At 41.7% G+C, this 20,317-nt stretch overlaps 1 protein-coding gene across 1 annotated transcript; it reads right to left on the reverse strand.

The window, feature by feature from the left end:
- Positions 1–973: 973 nt before the first annotated feature.
- Positions 974–12,548, reverse strand: CRHBP (corticotropin releasing hormone binding protein). Its single transcript, XM_019532499.1, has 7 exons — positions 12,408–12,548; positions 11,864–11,957; positions 11,059–11,216; positions 7,324–7,534; positions 5,858–6,006; positions 3,721–3,838; positions 974–1,754 (listed from the first exon to the last, which is right to left on the reverse strand). The coding sequence occupies exons 1-7, from the start codon at positions 12,486–12,488 to the stop codon at positions 1,597–1,599; spliced, it is 969 nt and encodes a 322-aa protein (XP_019388044.1). The 5' UTR covers positions 12,489–12,548; the 3' UTR covers positions 974–1,596.
- Between the last annotated feature and the right edge of the window lie 7,769 nt (positions 12,549–20,317).

A 20,317-nucleotide genomic window follows, 5' to 3' on the forward strand; every position in this document is an offset into this window, starting at 1 on the left:
AAATGCCGAGTGCCCTCCTTCTAAATAAGGCCTGGTTCCTGGCTTCACAGCAAAAAGCCTAGATGCCCAAAGGACTGGAGAGAGAGCTCTCAGCTCCCTATTGCAGAGCTGAGAACCTGAGCCTAGGGTAGTCTGCCAGGGTCTGTGGATCTGGGGCAGCAATTCAGTGAGGCTGACAACATTTTCTTTGAATTCTTAATGCATGGGAAATGTTGCAAACATTTACGTTTGGTCCAATTTGGACTAAAAAAAATATGGAAAAAACAAAATTTCCTGTCAGCTAGAAACCCCATTTTTTTCAACTAGTTCTAGTTCACTTACAAGTTTGCTGTGTTTTTTATAACAGGGTCTGATAAAGATGTTACCATCTGCTTCCAGAAAGCTAGCTGTACTTACAGACCTGTTGTCAATGATGGACACCCAAAGGTTACTACAGGATTGATGTTTCAGAGATACTAAAGACTCAAGCCATTTGATTAGGTGCCTGAATATCAGTTTAGAACCTATTTTAAGGACTCTGTTCTGAAAATCTCAGACATAGTACTGTCTTGGCCTTCGATATGGAGAGTTAATAGGGTGGTCAGAGAAAGAATGGTTTGTTGCCCTTTTTAGCCTTCCTGGAAAACATTTGAGATGGTGCCTTATTTTTCTCAGGCCAGAGAGAGTTTTAGATATATATAAAGCTTAGCATGGCATCCCAGCTCATTGGTAAGAAAAGGCTCAGGGACAAAAATAACTTTATCTCTAAGTATCAAAGTTCAAAATGTCCTTTAAGTACTAGACGGTATCAAAGGCATCATCCTTCTTTGATACCTTTACTACTTAAACGTTTTAAATTAATTATTCAATTGGAACTTATCATACAAATCTGTGTATGTGTAGGTAACATTTCAAACTGAATTTATGCCCATGATATTACTTTAATAATCCACAGTTATCATTTCCAACAAAACTGCACAAGACATATAAAACTTACAAGACAGTTAAAGAGCTTCTTAGAAAAATACAACATAGTAACATTTTGCCAACACTTTGAATGTTTTTATTCATGTTTGAACTTGGGTAAGGAAAGGTTCCCATGCTATAAATTTTATTAAAAACAAGTCATTAGAAATAAATAGTACATTTACATTAATAAATAAACAAGCAGTTTTTACACACACTAATACAGGATTTTCTATTATAAAATTGAAGTGAGTTCCACCATTTTTGTTGTATTTGTACCTGCTATAAAAGGATATAATTTCAAATTAACTTTTTACTGATTTGGTTTTCATGTGTACTCAAGTGAGCTGCACAAAGGATTTTCAACTATTTCCCTTTGAAAAAATAGTTATATCTGGAACATGTTCTTCTGTTCTGCTTATTAATTTTGGATACAATAAATGAACTTAAATATTGCAAAAAGTATCATGGTAAATATAAAGTTTGAGACATTGGCTGTCTTTTCGCGCTTGATCATGAGAGCAGTTGATTAGTGTGAAAAAGATAAAATATGCTTGTACAGTAGAAAGATTTGATAATACCAGTTGGTTAAAATAAAAGTACTTTGTCTGTTATTTTTCCTAGCAGTGTGAAAATACTTTGACTGGTTTCTCAAATACCAGGGAAGCAGAACTCCTCAATACTATTCTCCTTTCTATTTTCCAGTTCATTCTGGTCAAGCTGATAGTACTCGAATGTCACACGATTGATATGTTTGCCACTGGAAACCATTCGTAGTACAGTGTTGTCACAGCCAATCTTCATTTGGGCTAATCAATGAAAAAAAAACATTTTACATTAGTGTTAGGAATTTATAAGTACAGATCTCTCATAGATATAAGAGTTTGCAAATAAAGTGGCTGAAAATATATACTCTTATCCAGAAACAAAAATAATATGGTTGCAATGCATCACCCAGTGTGTTCCATTTACTAACACTAATACCATGTGTCAGTCCTGCCTGGTCCCAGGTTATGTCTAGACACCTATGCATGAAACCCTGCACCACTCATCCGGTCCACAACCTAGAAAGACTGGTCATCACTGCTTTAGCATAAACATTCCTGCCATGAAAAAGCAATACAGATATTTCCCTCAGGTCCTCCACACAATGACATATACCTTTTGATATAAATAGCTTTGTCCTATCCCTTTATCAGAGCCCAAGAACATCTCTTCTATGATAAGTCTGAGTTCTCCAGGACAGAAAGATGAACCTGTATAGCAGCATATCATACAGAAGCTAATCCATCAGGTTTCAATCTTCTCAGAACTGGCCCTTTGATGCTGTTAATTTTTCCCCTTCTTTCCCTTGTCCTCCTCTTTTCCTTCCTAATTCCAATACTTCTGTTTCTATTTCCTTGATTCATGCTTTCTGTTGTATCTTCTCCTTTTTATTTTGCCTGCTTCTCTCCCTTTCCCAATTCACTCCTTTCCCTTCTTTTCATTGCCTGAGTCCAAGTCTTCAGCTTGCAAGGTCTTGGTGCACAGAGTTTCTCCTGAAGTCTGGTGCTTTTCAGTGAGTCAGCTCTGCAAGATTTAGCCTTGTCTCTTCACACTGCTCTATCTAGTCTGTTCTGCTTTCTCTCTTTTCTACTCATGTTTTCCAAATATGTTATCTTAGGACCAGCTCCAAACCTGATAATAGGTAAGTATGTTACCAAACGTTGCTTTGTAATGAGCCACTTGAGGAAGAATTGGACACTGACCCTTGCAGATCAACCTGAGAGCTCACAAAGTGCTTTATATCTCGAGGCACCCTGACCCCACAAACTACCAACTATTATGTTTTATTCTAATTAGGTAACATTGTATGATTTCATTCCCTTTTCTCTCTAATTGTAGCTTGATTTCATGCTGCATTCAGGTGCTGCCTTGACAGCACTGTTACCTCATAGGAACACTGTACATGCTCAGTGGCATTTATTTTTTTTTGGAACTTGTTCTTCTCTTTGATGTAGCCTAAGGCAGCAATTCTAACATGTTGGATCGTGAACCTGTGGTGCAGGGTTGTCAGTAAGACAGTCAGAGGAAGCTGTAACAACCTTTTCAATGCCTTACAAACAGAAGCAAAGAAAATCTTATTCTCCCTGCCCCCCTTCCCTCTCCCCCCCTTAACCTTCAAGATTAAGCATTCCTCTCTCAGTCTCTTACAGACACACGCACACAAAAATTGTACAGGCTTATTATTGTGATCTCCAGCACTCTTGTAAAGCAAATATAAAGGGGTTGTGAAACTTGGTCTTCATATAAGGAGTCACTAACCTGAAAACTTTAGGAAGCAGTGGTTTAGAGCTTCTCTAAGGTCCCAGATGATGAAGGAAAGGATTGAAATCCTGGTATTAAATAGGCCCCTTTCATCTTGCCAAAGAAGAAGCCTTTGAAATCCTATGTGACGTATCAAAGATTCCCACCCCCACTCAGCTCAGAATTTGCCTTACTGGCTTTGACTTCATCATGGATCTCTACCTACATCCTTCTGTTGGGGTCTTTTATGGACTATTAACATCTCTGTAATACTACATGTTTTAAAACAGCTATGGCGACTAATGATTTTCGGAGAGGAGTTTATAGTTATCCTATATCACTCTGAACAACTGTAATTCCTATGTTCTGCTATATGTGAAGCTTGTGAGGATACCCAGAACTCAGGTTTTGTGATCTCTACTGTACTCCTGCTAATGAATAGTTAAACATCCAGAAATGTAAACAGAAGACAATGGAAGCTGCTCTCACCCGGGCCATGAAAGGAATGACACAGGTCAGCTAGAGGGAACATCTTGGAGGGATCTAATCCAGTACCTCCCAACAGCTCCACAAAATCTCCCACTCCTGCGCAGCTTGCTGATGGTTTCTATATAGACAGAAATGGAAAACTGATTAGCTAAGAACCTTCAGAATATCACCGTCACCTACAGTATTGCAGCCTGAGGACCTGTGGGTGATCTGAAGTTAACAAGCCTAATTTCCTTAAGAGAGTATGAAGAAAGCTGTAGATGTATTTTGCAGCTACTGGTAATTATGCACAATTAAGGACTTGGATCATGTTGGTTCTAGCCAGATGAATACAGTATATGTAAACCATCCTCTCCTAAACAAATGGGATGCTACAGCTGTGCTGATGTATGCTATCTGAGCAAAGTTTAGTCAATGGAGAAATGAAGTGGAAATGAGGAGCGTTTTTGCTGAGGAACAAGGGACTGTCTTTCCATCTTCTCTTAGAAAACCAGTGCTTTCCTTTTCTTTGCTTATGCTAATTGCCAGCAATTACTTTGCATTAACTCCCATGATGCTGCTCCAACTTCTGGCCAGGGCTGTGCTCAGCTAGTTTCCCCTACTGAATCTCCTACAGTCCCCCTTTTGTGGCATTCATTAGGCTCATTTGCTACTTCTACCAAATGCTAAACAGACAGTAGTTTAGTTTTTTAGCCACTTTTGTGGAGAGTGAGCACTAGGGGAGACCAAGAGGTGAAATGGGTTGGTATGGGACAAGTGGAAAGGTGAGAGGAAGTGAGCAGAAAGCTCCTGCAGAGGCGGGGAAATAATGTGTGAGAAGGGACATGGGACAACAAGCTGAGGGGCAGGGGAAGGTCTTGGTATATACTTACACATTTTCTCTTGGAAAAAATGAGTAGGATACTGTGGAGAGCTCTTTAGCAACAGGAAAGTTTTAGGGGTAAGTTAAGACTGGAGAATGGGTAGCTGGGATTGTGAGTGTGGGTTTCAGTTTAATGGGAGAGCATTAAAGAAGAGCATGTCTTCTACAGAAGTCCAGACCAGATGATTGCAATAATCATTTTGGAGTCCTGGTCTCTCCATCTGTTCTCCTCAATGGCTTACAGCTACTCTATAGTTGTCCTTGCAAACCCACAGCAAGAACTTCCATGAGTCCTGTGCAGGATGAGGGGAACCAAAGCCTGCATAAGGTTTTTCATTATGGGTAGGTATTTATAGGAAGTCTTTATACGCCAAGAGTAGCTATGACAATTCAGTCACAGGGTGGGTGGGGTACACAATATACCAGGATTGGTGAGGCCAGTGGGAATCTATCACATGTTGCAGTAAGTGACCTTTTTTTCCCCTCTATGCCAGTCCTGAATATATCATTTTGCAACAGGAGTGGTCTAGATGAGGGAGGACTCTGTCCCTGGAGTTTGTGCAGTAGCATCATGACCACTAAGCCACTCTCAAGGCAATCCTTCCACTTGAGAAAAAGAACAGCAATATGTACCATAACAATAGATGCACTACAGTTTTCTTGAACTTTGTTTATAGTCAGTGCCAAATGGCATAGGGATATTGGAGGATAGAGACTTTCAGAATCACCAGAGGGTAAAGTACATACCTGCTGTGGGCAAAATGGGTTATTATGCTCGTCAGAAGGGTCCAGTTAACAGTGTTCCCCATGGCCCAGCTCCCAGTGCTCCCTTCTTATCTTTCCATAGAGTCCCAACCCAAGTGCCCATCCTGAAAATTAAGTTCCTCCCTAATTCCATTGAAATAAGAGGGAGTGGAGGGTGAGACGGGATCCATTATAAATAAATTCTTATTTACCATTATTTACAAAATAAACAAAGACCTAGAAATTACCTTACAAAAGCATTACCTTTTATCTGTTTAGCACTAGTACTATTTACATTGCATGAAATGCAACTTGCAGGCTCTTTGTGGCTGGACTCCTTGTTTCTTATGATATCACTAGTTTTTATTGTAATATTCACATTAGTCAATAAGAATACTAATAATATTGCTTTTACTGTCCATACTAGCAATATTAATAATAGTAAATACAGAAATAATAACTTTGTGTAATTTGATTATCCATCCTACACTACTGCTAAATGTAGTACCTGACTGCATAACAAAAACTCACCTTCAGGTAGAGGCCATTTAAATGTCCCAGTATAAGGTCAGATATTTTTATCACCACTGGATAAATTATAGAAAAGCTGCAGTTTCTGTGCTGATGAGGAATTACCATAGTGAACCTTCCAGCTGGAGTCTGAGAGATGACATTGCAGGCTTTAGCAGAGGGAGAAGACACAACAATATTATTTCTACAGTAGTCATGATCTGCCTATAGCAAAAGTACGTGAATCTGACTGTGTTCTGGACCATTTGACATAGTCGCACCCCATGACCTAACTGTATATGGCCAGATTCTATAATGTTATGCAGGTTTGCATCTGGTGCAACTATAGCTGACTGTCCCAACATGTTTCTTACTCCATCCCAAAAATAGACTTATCTGCACTGTACAATTTATTCTTCTTTTTCCTAAAAATAATATATGCTAACAAAGAACAGTTCATTTTATTATGATTTCATATCATCAGCATGACAAAGGATGTTTTATACAACAACACTTTCCTTGGCTAGTGGCTTTCATCCTCTAGAAATGCCTAGCATCACACATCATAGAACTTAAAATCTTTCCTGAGTACCTTAGACTTCAGTCCTTCAGTTGACTCTGCCTGGCTCAACTTCTGTAGCATCATGGAGTTCCACCAATCTCATTGCAAGATCTAGAAAAGGGGCTTCAGAACCTCCAAGATATATGCCTCAGCATCATGTTAGATGCCAGGGGTCCTACCCAGCACATTGAGAGAGTGAATTGCCTCAGAAGGCAATCTAAAAACCCTCTATGCTGAGCAGGGTGCTGCCCACAGCTAGTTAACAGAAAATACTAATACACTAATAATGTGTCTGAGCAACGTTCTTAAGCTTAAGAATCCTAATCAGGGAGGCATGAGGGGGAGACCCACTCAAGAAACAGAGGCCAGGGTCTACTCCTAAAGGTAGACACCTACAAGAATTTTCTGGAAAAACACAGCAGAGCTCATTTTTAAGATGCAGCCAGAGGAAATGGCAGTGACGATGGTGATGCCCACCTTTTATCCAATATATAATGGGTAGAAAGGGAAGTGGGAGACCAGGGTTAAAGTTGCTCCTTTGCCTAAAAGAATTCAAACCTACATCACCTGCTTCCTTGGAAAACACCTTAGTCACTGTATATTTTGCACACAAATATTATAGATTGAAAATAATTTTTTAAATAACAATTCCTTGGATCTTAAATATAGAAAACATGCTTAACATCTCATATATACTTCAAGAATGTCCTCTCTTAACTTGAGACACAAGCTTAGCTCACATCCTTAGCCCACATCAATAAATGTTGATATTCCTCAGCACATTATGAGGTGTAGAACCATCATTATCAGCTGCATGATATCAATTTAAAAGATTTCTGAGAAGGAATGAAAAAGAAAGTAACACGTTTGTTCAGATTTCTAACCCAAATGTAATCCGTTTGACAATACAAAAAATCAGACTTACGGAAGAGATTGGTAGTTTTCTTTATTGTGACTGTAAATCCATTGCCAGTTTCATGAATCCTGAAGAAGATCATTGCCACGTTCTGGGATGATCTGATGCTCCTCTGAAAATTGTTGCTTTCACAAAAATCAATGTATCTTTGTGAAGTGGGAAGAGGGTGGTCCAAGGAGCTAGGAAATTTCTCACCTTTGAGTATCCAGCCATCAAATACCTACAAGTATTCAGCAATTGAAACATTAGCTCTTTTTAGTTATTATTTTGCCACCAGAAAGCTAAAGGACTACAGATCTGTATCAGTGGCTCCATTTGCAGTTTCCTCTCTAGAGAATCAAGAACACAAAACTCATTTACTTTCAATATACTCCCTGCTCTATAGATACTTTTGAAAAATCCTACCCTTAATTCCTTTGACATGAAATATCAAAGTGATCAATCTGACAATCATCTACTGCAAGCAGAATTCAACCAGCACCAGTATTTAAACACTAAAGGAATAAAAAAACCCAGATTTTGGGGGGGAGGGAGGTTTGGGGGGGGTTGTTTTGTTGTTTGGTTTTGTATTTATTTTTTTTACATGTTTACAGATGGTCTTAAGTTTTTTTGTTCTCCTTTGGACTTGATTTCTCTCAGAAAGCTTTGTGTCCCTGGAAACAACACTAAATTGTTTGGGGAAATGGTTTTGTTGCAGAGACATAATATTGGATTTTGCATCATAAAGGCTGATAAAAAATGTAACCTCTCAGTCAACATCCATTCGTTGACTCTATCTACACCCTAGTTCAACCTACACCACTGCTGGACCAGTGGCTGATGCAGCTCACCAGCCACTGAACATCCTGTCTTCCTGGTTCCAGGCCCCAGCTACTATGTCTAGATCATCCTTACCAACTACAATGCACTCTTAGATCCCACCCTAAACCCAAATGGCCTCCAAGTATTTGCAAGGGTTTGATGGCAAGAGGTTTCACTGTAAAAAACTCGGAAAGTCTAAGTAAATGCCTGCATATGAGGTGGCTAAGTATATGAAATGAAAGGAAGCTTGTAGGAGTGCCTGGTATTTTGGGTATTATGAACTTTAGGAAATAAAATATGTTAACTGAGGTTTGGAGGATTGTAATGTTGCTTTATCTCATGATTTCTTTGATTTCCAGTGGGTTGTGTCGAGAAGAAAAGCATTTGTACACCTTTAACATCAATTCAGCACTAGGTAATGGTATATGGCAGTGACTGCACTGTAAGGCTACAGTGCACTACAGTTACTACACACTGTGGATAGATTTTGGTCCCATCTCTGTGTCTTATTTCATGCTGAACATGCCGTATGCAACTAAATATTAATGTTTGTACTTTATCTTAGAGATAAGTGCTGTAATTACAGCTTGCATCATTGTGATAATCCAACTATAGTAAAGCACCTTAAACAGTAAGGGATTTGCCAACTTTTATTTGACACCTGCTAAGTAGTCTGTAATAGGGGTGTGTGAAGCGGGGCCTATTTGATTCAGATTCGGATTTGGCCCAGATCAGGGAAAGTGATTCGATTCATAGATTTGGATCACTATCCCCGATTTGATTCCCCAGAACCAGGAGGCATCAGTCGCTGAGTCGGGAGGGAATTTGGGGGGACCCTCCCTGTGCACTCCCCAGCAGACCTGGAAGTGACCGAAAGTGCTTCTGGTCCACTTCTGGGTTTGCTGCCAAGCATGCTGGGGAGCCCCCCATGCTTCTGTGGGACACTCCATGTGCCCTAGCAACGCAGCACTCATGAGCCACCTGCTACCTAGAGGTATGTACAAAAAACATTTAAAGCTGTGGCTATGTCCAAATTGCCAAATCTTTCCGAACCTCTCTCAATCGATTTGGAGGGTTCCAATTCAATTCAGAGAGATTAAAGAGACATCTGATTCAATTCAGATTTGGAGATTCAGCCACTGAATCAGGCCGAATCTCTGCTAAATCGAATCAGGGACTGAAGCTTCACACAGACCTAATATACAACCATCAATTTAATAAAAAAAATTCTGTGTCCTTAACTTCCCTGGGGTTAAAATTGCTACTGAGATTTTTGTCAATGCACAGAAAATGATTTTTTTTCATCAGGAAGTTTTACCAATGGATTTAATTGGATAATGGACATTTCTGAACACTGGCACTAGCATTTCAACTTGAAAAATCAGCCCAATAAGTCTTAAAGGTAGTATTAGTGCAATATTATTGCTTGTGTTAGGTCAGCCCTCTCTTCCTCTGTACCTTTTCAGCTCACTCTGAGACTTAGGCTGATGGTAAAGAAACAAAGCAGACACTGCAAATCTCTCATTACAATAAAAAAGCATTAGATTAGCCGTTGTAATATTCAGGAAAATTTGTCAGTCAGAAATCTGCATTAGATTTAACTTAACTGAGCAACTACCCTCTAACACTGATGCACTTGCCTCCTAATTGCTTCTCAGTAATACCCTAATGTGCTTCAATTGTTTTCTGTAGTGCTCCTAGAAACAAAGGGCCGGTTCTCATCTGAGTGAGGATTTCTTACATAAAGACTGCAGGATCAGCCCCCAGGTCTTTTAAAGCTGCAACCCTCTATAGAATGACTTGATGTGGCTGTTCACAATACACTAGAGAAAAGCTATAGGTAAGAAACACTGCACCATAATTAAGAAACTGAGCAACAATGTACCACCATGAGGGAGGGAAACTCCACAAGGTTGACCCCTCATGAAGGTTTTTGTGACTTTTTCTGGCCCAACAGAAAAGACCATAAATTCTGGTCTCCTGTTTATGCACAGGAGACCATTACTGCTACCCATGGCATTGTTTTTCCCCAACCCAGCAATGTGGTATTTGTGGAGGCTGGAGAGGAACTCCAGCATGAGGCTATATTATTTTTCCATGGGGAAGTCAAAAGCCTGAGGGGTGGCTCTGTTCATTTACATCTCCTTATCTTATTGCCCTTCCTTATCAACAGATCCCCACTTGGGATCTATATGCATACAACCATATCCATATGAAGATCAGGTTACAAAATGAAGGGATTAAATATGCACATTAAAGCTTTTACTAGTCTCATTAACAAAACTGAGATTTTGGTCAAAATTTCTCCCTGAAATCAAAGATTTCCAGTGAAGTGTTCTTGGTCCTGCAATATAATTGACCCTGAATTGTGAAATTTGTCCAAAGAGAGTGTCCTGAACAGTTGTTGGGACCATTTAAAAGAAATAATTCATCGAGCCACTCTCATTAATAAGCTAATTCTAAAAGGCCATTAAGTGCATATTCTGCAGCAATAACAGTGCTCATGAGAGCCACAATACAGAGTTCATATGATTCATGATGCAATGCAATGCAATAGGAATTAAGCTAGAAGGATTGCTGTATGCTGATTCAACTTTTCTTTTAAATACACTATATAAACTATAGGAACTGAGTAAAGACATGCTTTTCCTGCTCAGGGAGAAAAAAAAAACCTCTGGCAAAGGTTGGAATCTCTCTTACAGCAGTTGAATGAGTTCTCAGTCTGCACCATAACCCCCTCTTCCATGGGGAGAATATTCAAAAGTGCCTATGGGCTTTATGAACACCAGTCCCAATGAACATTGCTTCTGAAACACCTACCCCAACCCCCATATACAATATATTATCACTTTAATTCCCCCTCTTCCAGCTGACACAAATGCAATGCTTTATACTTTGCTGATTTAAGTAGGAAAAGGGTATCAAGAGTTGTCAGCATCTTACCTTAAGGAAATCTCCTCCTTGGCAGTCAATGTTTACAAAGTCATAGTCTATTGTGATGAGCTCCTCTGGGTCTCCAATAAAGAAAGTGGCACAGTGAAGCTGGGGCTGCTCCGCGGTGAAGGTGAACTGCCCCTCTATACTTAGCATGTCAATACATCCTGAAGAGAAAGAGCATGAGCCACCAGCTGCATTTCAGCACCTCTCACAGAACAGAGAGCAGCAGACAGTTCCCACTAACTGTGCAAGCTAGCAACAGAGACAGACGTCACCTTTTTGGAGATTGAGATGAAAGGGTTATAAGGCTGCTGTGCTGAGTACTGAGGAGATAATAGTGACTGAGAGTGTATGTGTAAGTAAGAGGAAAGAGACTGATGTGCTAAAATATCTTTGAGCTGAAAATCATGTGTGGTCAGTTCACATAGCAGATCTCTTTTATCTCATCTCTTTGTGATCCACTATGAAAACTCTGTCCTCTTCCATGAAAGCTACTCTTCCTATTAGCATTTAGGATTTGGACCTCAGAGCAAGGGCTCCAGGCTGACATTTCCATGCCCTATTCCCTGCAGCCAGGACCCTGCAGCTGAACTCAAAGCCCAGGAGTCCTAAGATCCTTCAGCCTAGAATCCAAGTTTACAAGGTCTCAGTCCTGATCCTTATCCCCCTACATGTACATGTGCACATGCAACCACCCACACACACAAACACACATGCACAAGTACTTTCAGCCCTCACCTCCTAAATGACCCCCATTTCAGAGCTTGCACCCATTTCAAAAGCTCCTTAGCAGAGAAACAAAGAAACTCACTAAGTGACCGACGGTAGATCTGCCCTTCGGACAATTCTCGCTTCAGGTCTGCACTGAGGAGCAAAAAGGGATCATCCTCGCCAGTGTCCTTCACCTGGGGGAAGGAAAAACAAGAAGCTGGGACTGAGTGAAATGGTTTGATTACAGAAGCCACTCTATGTTTCTCAGAAATAAGTATCAGTGAATGGCACCCTCCTCCAGAAATGGTCCTATGCAGACAAAGCTCAGTTTGAAACTGTCCAGGAGCTGTCAATACCAAATGCAATCTGGTCTCTGAAGGTAGAGAGATCAACCCAGGCATACAAAGAATGGTGGTTTTGCTAACAAAAATGCAAGCAAGCTGAGAAAAGGAGAATGAATATGGAAAATGGGAGGGAGGGAGAGAAGACCTTCAGCTTTTAATGCTGCTCTACGGTCAGCTCTAATGAAAGGCGGGGGGTGAAGGGGAGGGAGAGAAGAGGAAAGACACCGGATCCACTAAACCTAGAATGGCAAGCTGGAGCAAATATTATGGGCTGTGATAGTTGTCAATTGCAATGCTCACCTCTAGGTATCTGGTTTCCCCCTTCAGGGCTGCCAAGAAGATTAGGAAGAAGTGGCACTGGAATCTGAATGCAGAAGACATGCTGACACTCCCTCTCTGGTACTTCCCTCTCTCACAGTGCCTAAGTTTTTTCCTGTCTGTGCAGAAAGGCAGGAGCCAGTGGGGTCTCTTTGACAATCCCTTTTTATAGAACTGTTGGAAGGGGAGGCACTTGGTCCCCGTACTGATAGGGTAACCCATGGTAACTGAATTCCTGCCTCAATGACAAAGTACGTTGGTATGACGAGGGTCCGAATCACAGCCACAGATTTCCAAGCCGGTCTAGCTCCTCACTGGCAGATGTCTTTTCCACTTATCTGTCTGACTTATTTAAGAAAGCTGCAGAGGGAAGTATGAGAATCCCTCTGAACCTGGAAAACTGGGATGGCACACCTTGATTTGGCCCCACATATTCAAAGGCAAAGTAGAAAGCAAAGGGCTCCCCCACTCCTCCCCTGCCATACATGGAATCTCGATGCATGGCTGTGACGTTTCAAAGTTACCCAAGAAAGGCAGCAGCAGCAGCACCTCAGTTCTCTGTACTGAGACAGAGCTGGACTGTTTTTCAAATCACAGATCAAACTGTTCAGACAAAGCCTTATCTGGACCCTCTGACAGCAGGCGTTCTCCAAATACTACTGGAAAACTGCCATTGCAAAGTCTAGCAAACTGCTATGAAGCACAATATAAGCATTAACTAATCAATCTTCACAACAACCTTGTGAAGAAGGTAGGCAAAGGCGGCTTCCTCTTTGGACAAAGAGGAACTGCACAACAGGTGCAGTCTGGAGTGAAAGCTCTCCTTCCAGCCACAGGGAGAGGAGGGCCCTGCTGGGTACCTCTGCCTTTCCACCCTGTCTTGACTGGGGGCAAAACATCCAGTGTAACAACTGCCATCACTCACAGGTGCGCCACTCGGTGGGCTTCCGTGAGGCAAAGGGAACACCAGGAAGCAGCAGGATTCTCCCGGAGCAGCAGAGAAGCCTGGAGCACATTCCTCACCAGGTGAGAATTAACTATCAGTTAGTTCTTAGTTTATTGATTACTTTCATGTAACCTCTTCTACCTCCTGTTTTTTCATCTAGTCATTCGTGTTTTGCGAAATATCTTCAGAATATATAAGCACAGAAATGTCTGCCTACTCCTTCATAGTTTCTTAAGGACTTAGCACTTCTTCAAATGTCTAGTTTACATGCTGCTTCAAAATGCTGGGACCACGCTATGTTTCAAAATTATTGAAATAACTCTTTGACCTAAGGAATCAGTTTGTTGGTTGATTCAGTGATTTAAAAAAAATTAAAATCAATCATTCTCAATGAATCTGCCATGAAATACTAGGGACACTGGGGATTTGGGTTAGGGTTTTCAAAGGTACTTGGGATTAACTACCCAAATCCCATCAAAGTTTTATGGGAATGCCTTGGACTCCTTCAACACAATGTTCCCAGTGACTCTTGATCCTTCTCTCCCTGTTTCATAACAAGGAGGGACTACAATAGTATATCTTCCACTCACATTTCTCGTCTCCATTGTACTCCTTTTGGAGAAGCTAGTGCCATTCAGCTTCTGTTACCATATAGTCAGTCTTTAAATAGAATAAAAATAACTGTAAAAAACTGTAAGTTCAAAGATCATGGCATTACATTATCTAAGACAGTATTTCTCAACCTTTTCAGACTCAAGGTACCCCTCAGAAAATCCTAACTCTTCGTCTTCATTCATTTTTTTATTATAGAAAAATAATGGAGGAATTTTTCTGTTGCAAAGAACTGAGAAAGACCACAACAGCTCAGAATATTTTTAACACTGTGAATTCCTATTTGAAATCTCTGGATTTATCTTATGAATCATATTTATGCACCTAACATTGCTAACACTGCATGGCAATTTGAGGCACCCTTGAAAGGATCTCAGGGCACCCCAAGTGCCACATCATCTTGGCTAAGCATCACTAATCTAAGGTGATAGGCCTAGAAACAGTTACAACTATAGCTGAAATGCCACCACGTAAGACTAGGGATGCAGTTCTTTTCTACCCCTAGCCCAGAATCCAGGCTTTCATGCCTGTGCTATATTTTTCAGGAATCACCGCATCTAGTCCCTGGTTTCAACTGATGTAAAGCTAGTTACCTAAAAGGACTAAAGCCCATAATCCATAGTTCAGGCCCTGACATGCACTGAATCCCAGGGGAGAATGAATGTTTGGTACAAGAGTTATTGCAAAGTGTTGATTATTTCAATCTTATAACAGACAACAAGCCACTCACGTCATGAAATCAACTGTAGTGACATAAACCAGATGCAGTTACATTTCAGGGATCACTGTGTTATTTGATATGTAAGCCTATTACAAAATGTTCAACAGATAACTCTCTTAAAAGATTACTAATACTGGGCACAACTACATGAGACACTTACTGTGCATTAGCCTAATAACACAGTGCAGTAGCATGTCATAGTAATAACCATGCTAATAACCTATTGTGCAGTGTTATTAGGTGAATGTGTAGTAAGCATCACTAAATAAATGTGGGCCAGCACTACTGTGCAGTAACTCTAAGTACTGAACATCTAGTTACTATTTTATTAAGGAATTACTAAACTAAATGTGCAGTATTTAAGGCACATTAATGAACAAGTAGACGCACCCACTGAAGAGATCCTTGATCTCTCAAGTTTTGTAGAAACTCAGGATCATACTGAATAACTATTGGATGTCCCTGTGAATTGAACGGTTTCCCTGTATGAGACATTTTTGAGCTGGCCACAAACAGTTTCACTTGTAGTAGCTCATCACTTCAAGGCTTGGTTGGAAACTGGAATGAGGATGGAACTTTTCTGGAACCCGAAATGAAATTTAACTTCAAATTCAGTCCTACAAATGACTGGATTCAACAGCATCATTATCTTAAAACCAGGTGCTTAATATGAATACAGTACCTAAAAGCAGTTATGAAGAGATTCATCTGGAGGAAAATACACCATGACAATATTTTCAAAACACTTTAAACCTCCGTCTGAAACATATAAATTACACACATTTATTAAATGGCATTATTGTTTTAAAATAGTGCTTTCAATGGCTGCTGTATCAGAAGGCCTGCTACAGCATCTGTTTACTGAGAAATAAATTGGGAGATTTCCAGTACTGTAAAGCCAGCTTTCCTTATGTAAAGCAAGAATCATTTGTCCATGCCCCTGTGAAAACTGAAATTACCTGTCAGTCTCCATAAAAAGCTGGTTCATGGTTCAGAATGCTATAATATTTCATCATTACTTTGCTCAAACATACTTACATTAATGAATGACATATAATCACATGAAGCTTGATTATATCGCAAACAAGTTTGAGGAATCAGAATTTTCTCGGGGAAATATTTCTGTTGGACTCTATTGCATGAAGTGTTTTTGCTGAATTGGTTTGTTATAAGTCCATAAAGCAGGGTGTCCAGTGACTAATCAGCAGCCTGTTGCGGCACTTGTGGCTTTAACTTATGACACGTGGGGTAAGGAGGAAATTAATGTTTGATTCTGAATATATACCTCCTGGGCTGTGCCCTGCAATGTCTATGCTGAATTGATAGAATCAATGGGGGAGGTAGGGAGTTCCCTTTCCACATCCCCATCCCCTGAGCTTCCCACCACCTCCCTCTACTGCCCCAAAAGCAGCCTTGACATACCTGAATGAGGCATGCTCTGAACAGCTGGTCCTTTCTCTGCCATGTTGCAGGGGATACAGGACTCCTAGATAATGTTGAAGAGAAGCTTCAGTGTTTATTTGTTCAACCCACTAGTGAAGGACCTCCCAAAATGGAGGAAGAGTCTGCTGAAAGGATCTCAGTGTGTTGAAATCTTGCAATGACAACAGGAGATGGAAAAACAGGAGCAGCAGAAACAGCATGTCATGGACTGAACCAAGAAACCCAGAGCCATCCACTCCACACAGAAACATGTGCCTGAGCTACAGCCCAATCTGTCAATCCTGGATTGGCCTCATCTGTCTTATCTGAAGGTGGCTGTAATGGAATGCAGTCATCCTTGGCTGCTAAGGATTGCTGCTGATGATAAAGGATGCTTTTCCTCCCTCCCTCAACCATACACTGCAACTTAGCAGAGGTGGAGGAAGGATGAGAAGCTAGGAACTATAAAACCATTATAGCTCCCTGATTCTTAGCCACAGCCCCAAAAATCAGTGGAAGCAGCAGGGGACCGCTCTAGCTTACACTAGCCAGCTAAGATGCTCAAAAGACCATGCACCAGCTAGGGATGGTGGGAGCAAAGCATTATCCTTCTTCAGCCTTCACGTGTTCTGTGCGCCAAGGGCTGTGGGAGAGAGGAGTAGGAGCCTGCTTTACATCTGCAGGTGACTCATCCACTTCAGGAGACTCCCTCTCATGGGATGATAAGTGGTTTCTGTGCCTTCTGAACCACCCCACTTAGTTTTTTTTAGTTAATGAAGATATATATTTTTTAATATTGCATCTTGTAAAACCTAAACCTGGATCCTATGTGCTGGGAATAAGGAGTAGTGCTATGTAGATTTGTTTTTTTAAAATGGAGGATCTAATCCAACCCCACAGTGAAGTGCCAGCTTCTTTACTTGTTAGCTTAGAGTTCAGTTCCTCAGCTTAAACTTTTTCTGCAGTACATTTTCTCCCTCATTATTCCCCCCCACCCTGAACAGAAGCCTTGTTTCCAATCACAGTCCTCTTGTATAAGACTCTTGCCAAACTTTACATTGCAGAGAGGCGGTTGTTGTAGAAATGTGATTTTTGATGAACAGAAACAAATGGAGGTTTTTAGAAGTTTTAACAGTATCCTTTTAACATGTTTTTAAAAACATTGGGTAAGTAAACAGCACCTTAAATGTGAAGCAGACCCTTGGGCAAAACGATGGGTGTTATTTTGCTCTCATTAAGTTGATTCATGATAACAAAAAAACAAGTCTTAGCAAGTGTTAACAGCAAATTAGATCACATAATAAATCACATCTCCAGTCTCACCCTACAGTGGGCTAAATAATCCAGTTTTTAATTACATTATAGGGACCTTGTCTATTCTAGCAACCTTTGCAGCCATAATGCGTTACTAGTGCAGTCTGTCAGTGGCAAAACTAGTGAAAGTTGCGTAAACAGTATAAGCTCTTAGATATTGTTGACTTGGTAGTTTTGATCTCTGAAGCTGCTCTGTTGGTGAATTACAACTCAGAAGGTCGACAGTGTGAATGCAGCATGGAGCATCATGTCAAAAACAGAATCTAGTGTCAATAGAGCTGGGTGGGTAAAGCCTAGTTCAAACTGCAGACTTGGGTGAATCCTCCTGGCATGCACTATAAATTCTGAGCGACTTGCTCCAAGCTTGTAGGCGTTCATAAGCTTTCACTTCAGAGAGGGGATTTCAATTATAGTACATAAGTGGGGAAAAACCCAGGTAAAAGAAACAAATGTCAAAACAAAATGAATTTGCCAAGAACAAGGGATGCTATGTAGCATCTAAGTGTTTGTAATTGTCTCCCGCTTCAAAAATAAGAGCCGAAGTGAGGGTAGGAACCTCACAGCTAAAAGTGATACTGGTCTTGAAGGGCATTTATGGATGTGCTCCAGGAGGTGTGTGTGTGTGTGAGGGGGGTGCTTTAATTAGTGTGGCTCTGAGAGTTATGCTACTTAAACTGCCTGGAGCATCATGTGTATCAGTGTCCCCACCCTGAAAGATGGCTGTGGGGGCACTTTAACTAAAGCTCATTGAACGAGGTTTAGTTAAAGCACCACCACCATCATTTCTCAGCGTGGGGATGCTGATATATGTGATGCTGGAGTCTGCTGGGATGTGGTAATTACCACAATCCAGCAGCTAGCCCAGACAGTTTACATCCCAGGGTACTTAAGGAGCTGGCAAGCATCATAGCTCAGCCACTGGCATGGATCTTCAAGAACTTGTGGTGCTCAGGCAAAGTGCCCAAAGATGGAAGAAGGCCAATGTGGTGCCTATCTTCGAGAAAGGAAGAAAAGTAGATCTGGGGAACTACAGGCCCATCAGCCTGACCTCTATCCTGGGGAAGATCTTGAAAAAAATTATCAAAGAGGCTGATGGCAACATCCTGAGGGATAGCCAGCACAGGTTTGTTGAGGGTAGGTCTTGCCTGACCAATCTCATCTCCTTCTACAACCAGGTGACCTATCACTTGGACAAGGGAGAAGAGATTGACGTCATATATCTTGATTTAAAAAAAGCTTTTGATCTGATATTCCATGATCATCTCATAGAAAAATTGTCCAACTGCAGCCTTAGCTATATCATAGTCCACTGGCCGGGGAATTGGCTTCGAGGTTGGACCCAGAGGGTGGTGGTTGATGGAAGTTGTAGGAGGAGGGGCACCCTAGGGTCGCCGTGCTCTCCCCTAGCGCCCCTTACTGTGTCCAGTCAGTCTACAACACACCCTCGATCTTGCCCATCATGTCTTTGATGTCAAATATGTAATTAGGGAGGCTGCTTCTTCCTCACCCTGGACACGGTTATCCTCCTGTACATTAGCCCAGCCTTGCTAATGGGTGTTCCTGCACACCCCAGCCTTATGGGCTATGTGTGGCTCCAACCACCCCTGTACCATGCCCCAAGCCTCACTGATGTACTGGACGTTGTTCAGTTTTATACTCTGTTCAGTTCTCGGGCTCCCCGCAGCCCTTGTCTCACAACTGCACCTCTCTGGACGCTCAGAATCGCGGCCTCCTTGTCTGGGGCTTCTCCCGGCCCCCTCATCTGGGGCTGGGGTTCCCACTCTGCCATGCCCTTATGAGGCCTACTCCCACCCCTAATAGCCTCACCCAAACCTCCAGTCATAAACAGTAAACACAAAACTCAAGCCCTTAGGCTATAATATAAACCTCTGCCAATCGGCTACAACATTATTCGAGCCACCCCCAAGGGTGCTCCATCCTTCACCTGTACCAACTGCCCATGCATTCTGGCCTCTTCTCTGTTCTTGCTCCGGCAGAATTCCTACCCCTTTGGCTGCCAGCAGGGAACTGCCTGCCTGGCCTCAGCCTGGGAGTTAGATAGGAGCCAGGCCCTGCCCCTTCTGGTCAGCTGACTCCCACTGGTTGCCCTAGCAACCTGCACCTGTGTCTCTTCATTACTACTCCACAAGTAGCAAGCACCTGCTACAGAAGCCAATTGTCATGGTGCGCTGTGACCAGTGGGGTCCCCCAAGGCTCTTTCCTTGGGCCTATACTCTTTAACATCTTCATTAATGATGTGAACACTGGTGTCAGAAGTGGACTGGCCAAGTTTGCCAATGACACCAAACTTTGGGGTAAAGTATCCTCACCCGAGGACAGGATGGTGATCCAGGCCAACCTTGACAGGCTCAGAAAATAGCCGGATGAAAACCTGATGGCCTTCGACACCGAAAAATGCAAGGTACCCCACCTTAGGAAGAAAAACCTACAGCATACTTATAGGCTCAGCAGTGCTGCTCTTCCTAGCACCATGACCAAAAGGGACTTGGGGGTCATGATTGACCACAAAATTAATATGAGCCACCAATATGATGTTGCAGCTGACAAAGCAAGCAAAACTCTGGCTTGCATCCATACATGTTTCTGGCCACAGGACACTGGGTCCCCAAACCCACTGTACTCAGCCTTGGCGAGGCTGGAGCTGGAGTACTGCATCTAATTCCTGGCTCCACAATTTAAAAAGGATGTGGAGATGCTTGAGAGAGTCCAGAGGAGAGCCATGCACATGATCAGAGGACAGGAAAACAGGTCTTATGATGAGAGGCTGAGGGCTATGGGACACTTCAGTCTGGAAAACCGCAGGCTCAGGGGGGACCTGGTGGTTTCCTACAAGTATATAAGGGGTGTACATCAGGA

Source organism: Crocodylus porosus, unplaced genomic scaffold (assembly GCF_001723895.1).
Source record: "Crocodylus porosus isolate Cpor-Errol unplaced genomic scaffold, CroPor_comp1, whole genome shotgun sequence".
Taxonomy (NCBI): domain Eukaryota; kingdom Metazoa; phylum Chordata; order Crocodylia; family Crocodylidae; genus Crocodylus; species Crocodylus porosus.